Below are 10812 nucleotides of genomic sequence, written 5' to 3' on the forward strand. Positions count from 1 at the left end.
GAAATATCTGACAGATCGGGCTTGATCACTTTACTGTAGAGATTCTGTGTTCGGATTTGTGTGATTGTTGCAGAACATCTGTTGGGAGTAATAGCAAAGAACATAAGTCGGCCTCCTGGTGGCGCTATAAAAGGCAAAGGTGAAAAAAGCAGGGCAATATGTTGAAAACAAATCAAAATCAAAACATAAAGCAGGTGTAGTCGTCAGAAGCGAATGTGAGCAGGTGTGTCAGGTCTGTACATCGTTAGGCAGAGCATAATACATAATGATCCCTCCTGGTCAGGCATGGTTTACGTTTAGTATTGACCAAGCGTCAATCTATGACAACTGGAGAGTGGGAATACGTTTGTTAAATAGCCATAATACATACAGTAGTCCTTGGTGGGGCTCAATGTAGATAGGACATTTTCACCAAATGTTCTCCTATTCTGGGGCTGTGTCCACAGAAAACATGTTTTCGTTTTAGCAGAGCTTTTCTGCCATGTATTTCTGCAGTAAAGATGTGCCCTCCACTCATCTTTACTAAGAAGATCTTTACTACCAAAGATAGTCAAGAAGATGTAGTAAAGATTTGTACCGAAGATGAGTGCTGGATTCATGTCATCCTCCCTGTGCAGACTGCAGAGCATCACACTCCCAGCTCTCTGGACATCCAGTGTGTTTATGCAGAACACTCTGGCCACCTCAAGATGAAAATAGTTCATCTTCTGGGAGGGGAGAGGAGAGCCACTCGTCAGTGTAACTTTCCTGTGTAGCTCTGGACATGATGAGCTATATTGTTCGTCCATGCCTTAAACTTCTTTACCTTTTTTTTCTCACTATTTTGAAAAAACATTTTAAAATGCTTCAAATATCCTCTATTCTACATGTTGTGAGCTTGTAGATACGCAATTTGATATTTTTCTAAAGAGTACGAAATGGCAAAAGAGTTTAGGGATAAGGGGTAAGGCATGGACGAAAATAGAGCCCCATGTCTCTGCTCTACAGTATATGTTAAGACAACTTAAACTCTAATCAAATTGAATTGAATTGATGTCCAAAGCGCTCGGTGGTTTTCTGTGCACACGGCCCCTGTGTGACGAGGTCAGAACAGTCTGGCAGGGAGTGCCAGGGTTCAACTACACTCTGTCTCTGGTGTGAATCTTAAAACCTCCAGGGAGGGCCAGGGTTCATGTGGTTAACTTAACTCATACTGTCTCTGGTGTGAATCTTAAAACCTCCAGGGAGGGCCAGGGTTCTTGTGGTTAACTTAACTCATACTGTCTCTGGTGTGAATGTTAAAACCTTCAGGGAGGGCCAGGGTTCATGTGGTTAACTTAACTCATACTGTCTCTGGTGTGAATCTTAAAACCTTCAGGGAGGGCCAGGGTTCATGTGGTTAACTTAACTCATACTGTCTCTGGTGTAAATGTTAAATCTTCAGGGAGGGCCAGGGTTCATGTAGTTAACTTAACTCATACTGTCTCTGGTGTAAATGTTAACTCTTCAGGTAGGCCAGGGTTCATGTGGTTACCTTAACTCATACTGTCTCTGGTGTAAATGTTAAATCTTCAGGAAGGCCAGGGTTCATGTGGTTAACTTAACTCATACTGTCTCTGGTGTGAATGTTAACTCTTCAGGTAGGCCAGGGTTCATGTGGTTAACTTAACTCATACTGTCTCTGGTGTGAATGTTAACTCTTCAGGGAGGCCAGGGTTCATGTGGTTAACTTAACTCATACTGTCTCTGGTGTGAATGTTAACTCTTCAGGGAGGGCCAGGGTTCATGTGGTTAACTTAACTCATACTGTCTCTGGTGTAAATGTTAAATCTTCAGGGAGGGCCAGGGTTCATGTAGTTAACTTAACTCATACTGTCTCTGGTGTAAATGTTAACTCTTCAGGTAGGCCAGGGTTCATGTGGTTACCTTAACTCATACTGTCTCTGGTGTAAATGTTAAATCTTCAGGAAGGGCCAGGGTTCATGTGGTTAACTTAACTCATACTGTCTCTGGTTAAAGGACAACTTTAGTTTTTCACAACAAGGGTTCATATTTTAGATTGTAATTAAAGAATATAAAAGATGAGTGTTACAATTATTTCATTTACTTCTTTCTATTGTTTTAGACATTCTTATTTCAGTGGTTGGGGGCATGCTTACAAGTGGCAAAATATGTCATTTTACACAGAATAAGCCCATTCCCAAGATGCAACGCAACCTTTCATGGTTGGATGTGACTTATGGGGGCTAGAAGTGTTACTGTAAATAGCAATAAAGAAACTGCTGGCTTATTGTGTCTAAAAAGAAATATTGCACGCATGCCTCCATGCGTACGCATGCCCCACATTTTAGCACGGTAAACGCGATAAAACAATATAAACGAAGCAAATGAAAACATTTTAACACTCACTTTTTCTTTTCTCTAATTACAATCTAAAATATGAACCCTTGTTGTAAAAAGAACAAAGTTGTCCTTTAACTTAACTCTGGTGTGAATGTTCAAATCTTCAGGGAAGGCCAGGGTTCATGTGGTTAACTTAACTCTCTGGTGTAAATGTTAAATCTTCAGGTAGGCCAGGGTTCATGTGGTTACCTTAACTCTCTGGTGTAAATGTTAAATCTTCAGGTAGGCCAGGGTTCATGTGGTTACCTTAACTCTCTGGTGTAAATGTTAAATATTCAGGTAGGCCAGGGTTCATGTGGTTACCTTAACTCTCTGGTGTAAATGTTAAATATTCAGGTAGGCCAGGGTTCATGTGGTTACCTTAACTCTCTGGTGTAAATGTTAAATCTTCCAGATGTGAATGAGTGCCAGGACCCGTCCTACTGTAAGAATGGAAAGTGTGTGAACACTCCGGGCTCCTTTCACTGTATCTGCCAGCAGCCCCTCACCTTCAGTGCTGCGTTCAAACAGTGTGTCTACGACGGTGCGTAACTATGGACAAATACTCTGTTTTAAATTAAAGGCCGTGAAATGGCCTACATTCAGAAATTTGACTTGAGTAAAGGTACAAAAGCATTGGCCTGGATTCCAGCCTGTTCGCTTTGTTGCGCGATTTTTCTAATGTCTCCTCGCATCACAGTCTGTAAAGGAGCCTATCTCCAAGGGGAGGTGGGAGATAGAACTGGGTGGAGTCCAACCACGGCTTCTTATTGGTCTTTGGTGATGTCTGTCAAACACACCAGCGTGTATCCTTGCCTTTGTCAAAAGCCGCACGGAAAGCCCTCCTCGCGTGTGTATTGGCTGGCTGATGACCCTACTTTGATTCGTTGGAACAACACCACGTGGCTTTCCAGCCACCGCGGCTTCCGATTGGTCTGTGGTGCAGGGCGGGACCAGTCTGTATTGGCTGGCTGATGACGTAGCTACCCTAACCCTGCTCTGATTCGTTGGAACAACACCCAATCAGCAGCGTCCTCACTACGTCACAACGGACGTTCAGAAATGCGAGTCAACAGAGTATTTTCCAGACTGTGATGCAGAGAGACATTCAAAAATCGCGGAACGAAGCGAACAGGCTGGAATCCAGGCTACAAAAGCATTGGCAGCGAATTGTACTTGCAGTACTCATTGTGCAGAATGTCACATTTGACTGAGTCAAAGTATAAAATAGGGATAACGATAATCTGCAAACTAACAAGGGACACGGTGGCGCAGTCGGTACAGCTGCCGCCTCACAGCTAGAAGGTCCTGGGTTCGATTCCCGCTCTGTGTGGAGTTTGCATGTTCTCCCCGTGTCTCCTAGGGTAGGTACCCTCACAAAAAACATGCTGTAATCCTGGTCTCTATACTGCCTCCCCCTGGCCAGACGGGGCGCATGCATAGAAGGAAGCATGAGGTCAGTCCGTTGCTCTCCCCAGGTTGGCAGAGGGAGAGTAGCGCCCAGGATTACTTTAGATAATTATTGACACTGGGTGAAAAAGAAGGGTTACAAATATTTTGGGATTAAAAAAATGACATAAAAACATAGTTTAGTAAAAGTACAATATTTACCTCTGACATATAGTACAATATTTACAGTAAAAGTACACTAACCAGACACGCATGAGCTAATAATGTTTTAACCACTTGAACCCCAGCTTCCGTCCCTATTTTTGGGAGAACATTCACCAGAAAAAAAAAAACACCAGATGTACAAAAAGATCACAAGCTTTGCCAACGTCGGCATTTGTTTTGGCAAAGATTTTGAGTGTAGAGCGAAAACAGGAGGGGTCCCTAGTACACTGCCCTGCGGGACTCCTGCGGGCAACTAAAGTATATACTAAAGTACTGGAGGGTTTAAGTGGTTAAAAGTGTTGGAATGCAGGAGGGGCCGTTAATGCAGGGACATCCATGCAGCATCTCTGCAGGCTTAGAGAACATAAGAACATGTCCGTTAACGCTGGTTATGCATGTTTCTTTCCTCTCCTCTCCGTTCCTGTGTGTCTGCGTGTGTGTGTGTGCGTGCGTGCATGTGTGTGTGTGTGTGTGTGTGTGTGTGTGTGTGTGTGTGTGTGTGTGTGTGTGTGTGTGTGTGTGTGTGTGTGTGTGTGTGTGTGTGTGTGTGTGTGTGTGTGTGTGTGTGTGTGTGTGCGTGCGTGCGTGCGTGTGCGCGTGGTCTTGCAGATCGCACGGCGGCCCACAAGGACGTGTGCTTCCTGCAGGTGGACGAGGACTTGTCGATCTGCAGCATGCCTCGTAACGGCCTGGTGGTCACCTACTCTGAGTGCTGCTGTCACTACGGCCGGGGCTGGGGGCCAGAGTGCCGCACCTGTCCTGAGAGGAACTCTGGTAGCTTTATCAATAGTTCTAATAGAGGAACTCTGGTAGCGCTTTATCAATAGTTATAATAGAACTCTGGTAACAAGCTTTATAAATAGTTATAATAGAACTCTGGTAACAAGCTTTATCAATAGTTATAATAGAACTCTGGTAACAAGCTTTATAAATAGTTATAATAGAACTCTGGTAACAAGCTTTATCAATAGTTCTAATAGAACTCTGGTAACAAGCTTTATCAATAGTTATAATAGAACTCTGGTCACAAGGTTTATCAATAGTTATAATAGAACTCTGGTCACAAGGTTTATCAATAGTTATAATAGAACTCTGGTCACAAGGTTTATCAATAGTTATAATAGAACTCTGGTCACAAGGTTTATCAATAGTTATAATAGAACTCTGGTAACAAGCTTTATCAATAGTTATAATAGAACTCTGGTAGCTTTATTAATAGTTATAATAGAACTCTGGTAACAAGCTTTATCAATAGTTATAATAGAACTCTGGTAGCTTTATTAATAGTTATAATAGAACTCTGGTAACAAGCTTTATCAATAGTTATAATAGAACTCTGGTAGCTTTATTAATAGTTATAAAAGAACTCTGGTAACAAGCTTTATCAATAGTTATAATAGAACTCTGGTAACAAGCTTCACATCAGCAGTTATGCTCCTTAAAACGCAATGACACGTTGGTCGATGGTTCTAACTGGACTCATGGACTGGAGTGTCTTCTGTCATCATGTCCAGGTCTATTCAGTATGTGTGACATGGTTGGTTGTAGTTAACTATAGTGTGTCTTGTGTCTCAGGTCTGTTCAGTATGTGTGACATGGTTGGTTGTAGTTAACTATAGTGTGTCTTGTGTCTCAGGTCTGTTCAGTCGACTGTGTGACATGCACCTGGACACCGAGTCAGACGGAGAGCTGGACCTCCTGGCTGCTTTTGCCAACTACAACCCAGGTACAACCTCTATACCCTAACCCAACTACAACCTCTATACAACCTCTATACCCTAACCCAACTACAACCTCTATACAACCTCTATACCCTAACCCAACCCAGGTACAACCTCTATACCCTAACCCAACTACAACCTCTATACAACCTCTATACCCTAACCCAACCCAGGTACAACCTCTATACCCTAACCCAACTACAACCTCTATACAACCTCTATACCCTAACCCAACCCAGGTACAACCTCTATACCCTAACCCAACCCAGGTACAACCTCTATACAACCTCTATACCCTAACCCAACTACAACCTCTATACCCTAACCCAACCCAGGTACAACCTCTATACCCTAACCCAACTACAACCTCTAAACCTTAATCCCATTCCCATGTTGAAGAATGAAACCATACTATTACAATCTAGGCAATCTAGACGCTCTTATCCAGAGAAACATACAAGTGTGAAATCAGAGTAAGCAGAGAGATGATTGCAATGGGGAATTGCAATGGGGAGTTTATTCCACAGTTTCGGTGCCAGCCCAGGAGGGTGAAGACGAGTCTAGGATCCACTCGTCCCAGACTCTTCTCCCTCCTGGCCCCCCAAACTGTGGAATAAACTCCCCATTGCAATTAGAACAGCAGACTCACTCCCCTGCTTCCACCGTGGTCTGAAGACTCACCTCTTCAGACTCCACCGTAGCCCATAGCACTTACTGTGGCCCTCGCTAACTCTCAGTGACTACACATTTAGATAGCATTAGATAGAAGAAGAAGGGGGGGGGGGGGGGGGGGGGGCAAGGGGCGAAAGGAGATCAAGCTAGAACTCCTTATAAGATAAAAAAAAAAGAACGGCTGAATAAATAAACCAGTAAGACTCCCTAATCGGGAGATAAGCGACCGTCAGGTCGCAGCGTGATTTTAGGGCAAAATGTGTAGGAGCAGTGTACAAAAATGTGTTTGAAAAAATCAGCCAGATGGTGGCGCTATATGGGACAGATCCATGTTGATGACATGAGTGTAGACATACTGGGTACCGTTTTGCGTGATTTTTGGGCAAAACCTGTAGGAGCAGTGTCCAAAAATGTGTTTAAAAAATGAGACTGATGGTGGCGCTATATGGGACTGATTCATGTTGACGGCTCTCTTGGCGCCATATGAAATAACGTGACGATGTGTGTGAAGGGTACATAGAAGCAGCGATCCTCTCCGTCGGCACTACCATTAGCCATTCTAAAACGTCTAGTTCCATTCCTTGATTCTGATTGGCCGGTTTCCCTTTAATTGCTGTGGTATGTGAGTCTATAACTCACACCTTTAATCAGTTCATATCAAACCCAGGTCCGTTATTTCTTTCCACAGTGTTGTGAAGCTAGACTAGAGAACTTGATTGCAAATAACAGGTGTGTTGTTTCTGGAGCCTGGCTGGCCCGGGAACTACTTTCTTGTAGCTGGGGACTACTTTCTTGTAGAGCAGACCTTATTGTTAATTATTAGTGAAATAGAACAGTTTTAATTGGTGTCTATGATTTGTCATGTTGCCATATTGTAACCGTTTTAGAAAAGCAATAAGCCACACGAGGCTTGTGGTTACCTGTATTTTACACCGGCTGAGAGGGTTGCTGCACCTCGTGTCTCCCTACGCCTCTCAGCCGGTGTAAAATACCAGGTAACCACTCGCCTCTTGTGGCTTATTGCTTCATTATACTCTGTTGTTTACGACAGCTTCACGAGGTTACAAGCGTACTTAGTTTGTTGTTCCTTGATTAGAGTTCATGCGTACAACCAAATGCATAATGTGTAAATTGTACGACCACATTCTTCAAAAGCATCACCCATACCTCCATCTCTCTCTCTCTCTCTCTCTCTCTCTGTCTCTCTCTCTCTCTCTCTCTCTCTCTCTCTCTCTCCCCATCTCTCTCTCTCTCTCTCTCTCTCTCTCTCTCTCTCTCTCTCTCTCTCTCTCTCTCTCTCTCTCCTCTGTCTCTCTCTCTCTCTCTCTCTCGTCTCTCCATCTCTCTCCCATCTCTCTCTCTCTCTCTCTCTCTCTCTCTCCCTCTCTCCCCATCTCTCTCTCTCTCTCTCTCTCTCTCTCTCTCTCTCTCTCCCCATCTCTCTCTCTCTCTCTCTCTCTCTCTCTCTCTCTCTCTCTCTCTCTCTCTCTCAGGTGACAGCTCGGAGGAGGACTCAGATGAGTGTAGTTGTACCAACGGTCGCTGCGTCCTCTCCTACCTGGGAAGGATGTGTGAATGCAACCCTGGCTTCAGACTGGACCACTCCAGAACCCGCTGTACAGGTAGCCTAACCCTGGGGGGTCCCCAGATGATTCTGGGGGGTCCCCAGATGATTAACTTAATGTGAAACATTGTTTTCTCTCTCCACAGTAAATAAAGCAACATAATGTTTAAGTGTATAGAGGGTACAAGCACATTTCTAAAGTGACAATTTAAGGACTTTTTAGTACCTCTAAAATGACAAATTAAACATTGGCCAAGTTGTCAAATATTAGAGGCAGAAATTGAAAAAATAGTTGATCTACATGCTCACAACGCCTTGCAACCTCGCGTAGCCAGGCTTACTCATCTGCGAAGAGAAAAGCCTGGTGACAATATGAGGCAGAGACCGTTCTAGGAGGTGGGGCTGGATTTTCCCGGAAATTGTCTTCTTTTCACAGCGCGATGTCCCTGCGAACGTATTCCCCGCTGGAAGAAATCTGGTCTACTGTACGTCTCCTGCTCCGTCGGTTGTGCTCGCAATAAACAATATACAAACAAAAACATTGATTCAGGCAATGTTACACCTATTAACACATCTGGTGCCAACCCCGAGTTTCCCGAGTTTGAAAAGGTACCACCCCTGTGCCAACCCAGAGTTTCCCGAGTTTGGGCCGTTTTTTTTTTTTTTTTCAAAGATTTTTTTTTTTTTCAAAAAAGTTTTTTGGACCTCCAGAAATGTATTAGGCATGATCGCGATCGCGAAATTGCATGTTTAACCCCCATACCAACCCATTCTTTCAAACATGGCAGCCATGTTTGTTTACATCTGAAGAAAACATAATGGCTCCTAAATCATGAATGCCTGAATGGATTTCCAAGCGGATTTTTTTGTTTGAAAGCTGTGAACAGTGTGCACACACGTGGTGCATCATCTAGGCATGGGCGTGCACGATCCGTGCACTATAAATTACATGGAAGTCTATGGAGACCATGGCATCGCGGGACATTGAAGAGAAAAAATCATTGCAACTTAAGTGTTAACACAACGGAAGCCAAGGTTTCTAACATTTCTAGCTGTTGCTGGTGCCGCCGTTCACTTACGCTTTATTTTGAAGAGCCTCAGAAGCTCTGTGCGTGTGCACGTGAGTGTCCACTGACGATTGAGGAAGAAAATCCATTTGTTTACAAACGCTCGCGAAACTAAAATCCAAACCGCGGCCGACCATCGCGGTAAAGTGTTTCCGTGAAAACAATCAGATCTCTGCTTCCCTGGCGTTCTTTGCACCTTATTCAGAGATAAAGCTGTTTTTATGTTTCAGCATAGAATAGGATGTCAATGCAGCCTAGACGCACCATTTCGCTTCTGTGCGCGTCATGTTATGACATATGGACCAGCGTCTCTCACAGGGTACACAGGACGGATGCAGCTGCATGTAACAAAGTTAACCCTTTGTCTCGTTGAGAGACGAGACAACTGAGTTTTGGCACAGCGGCCTCTAGTGGCCTTGTCTCGTTACTGAACGAGTTTGGCCCCTTGGGTGTTAAGAGTGAGTTAAGAACTTCAATCTATTTTTGTTTTTTTTCCGCTGGGGAATGCAAACAGACCTGCACCGCATGACGTAACTTCCGCTAAACGCAACACTTCCGCTAGAAATCTTGCAACCAAGCGGAAGTCATGTCTTGCCCAGGGTGAGAACACCCTCTGTACAGGTGCCATGTGTGTGCCAGACTGCCAGTGTGCAAGCATAGACACACAGCCAGTATTAATGTGGTTAACAGCAGATAACTAGTGCACTATATATTAGGAGTGTAACGATACAGTAACTGAGTCGAAAAATTTATTATAATTTTCAATGATCTACTATATCGTTTGCAAAAGCAAAATATTGTACCTTTTTGGCTTGGTGTCGTATTGTATCGTTTTAACATGCAGATAATCGGTATCGAATTGTTTTGCAATGCAAATAATAGATTGTATGGAAACTAAGTATTTGTGCCTTGTATTGAGCAATTTTTAAGAGGGAAAATGTAAAAGAGGGGTTTAATTACCTTTCCATTCCTTATAGCTACTCTTGTAAATGTGTGTAATCTCTGTGTTCATGTCAAGGTGCGAGTTTGTCCATATGTGTTGAAATATAATGACCATGCATTTGCTTGAGAATCACAGTGTTTACTTATTTACATCCATAATAACCGATTTTTCCCTTAAAAACATGAACTATTGACAAGTTTCACACAAATTTAATTTCTTTGCTAAATAGTTACTATATCGATTTTAAATCATTGTATCGAATGGTATCGTATCACCATGAATGAACCAATATCGTCCATGTATCGTATCGTCAACCATGTATCGTGATGCGTATCGTTTCGTTGTTAACGTTACACCCCTACTATGTATATATGACATATATATTCTTTTTAACCTGAACTGGAAAACAAACACTTTTAACAAAGCCTCTCTGACATCACTTCCTGTTTCCTGTCCCTTGCAGATATTGACGAGTGTGCAGAACCGGGGCTGCGCATCAATCCGTGTAAGAACGCCCGCTGTGTCAACACCATGGGTTCATTCAAGTGCTACTGCAAGCATGGCTTTGTGGCCGCGCGGCGCCCCAACATGTGTGTCCGACCCCGGACCCGATAGCACCCCTCGGACCCACCCCGGACCCCATAGCACCCCTCGGACCCACCCCGGACCCCATAGCACCCCTCGGACCCACCCCGGACCCCATAGCACCCCTCGGACCCCGGACCCGACCCGGACCCCATAGCACCCCTCACACCCCGGACCCGACCCGGACCCCATAGCACCCCTCACACCCAGAACCCACCCAAACCCACCCAGGACCCTATAGCAGTGTTTCTCAACCTTTTTTCTGCATGGGCACACTTTTCATGT

At 44.0% G+C, this 10812-nt stretch overlaps 1 protein-coding gene across 1 annotated transcript in view; it reads left to right on the forward strand.

Annotated features, from left to right (window-relative positions):
- The window catches only part of ltbp3 (latent transforming growth factor beta binding protein 3), a gene marked incomplete at its 3' end in the record, with an annotated part of 141852 nt that extends 131295 nt beyond the window's left edge, over nucleotides 1–10557 (forward strand). Inside the window, exons 26-30 of the mRNA XM_080749585.1 lie at nucleotides 2777–2905; nucleotides 4585–4749; nucleotides 5612–5701; nucleotides 7862–7990; nucleotides 10406–10557. Of these exons, the coding sequence (XP_080605711.1) occupies nucleotides 2777–2905; nucleotides 4585–4749; nucleotides 5612–5701; nucleotides 7862–7990; nucleotides 10406–10557 (665 nt within the window). The remainder of the gene's footprint in view (nucleotides 1–2776; nucleotides 2906–4584; nucleotides 4750–5611; nucleotides 5702–7861; nucleotides 7991–10405) is intronic.
- Between the last annotated feature and the right edge of the window lie 255 nt (nucleotides 10558–10812).

This window comes from Nannobrachium achirus, assembly GCF_963921795.1.
Source record: "Nannobrachium achirus genome assembly, chromosome: 19".
Lineage (NCBI taxonomy): Eukaryota > Metazoa > Chordata > Actinopteri > Myctophiformes > Myctophidae > Nannobrachium > Nannobrachium achirus.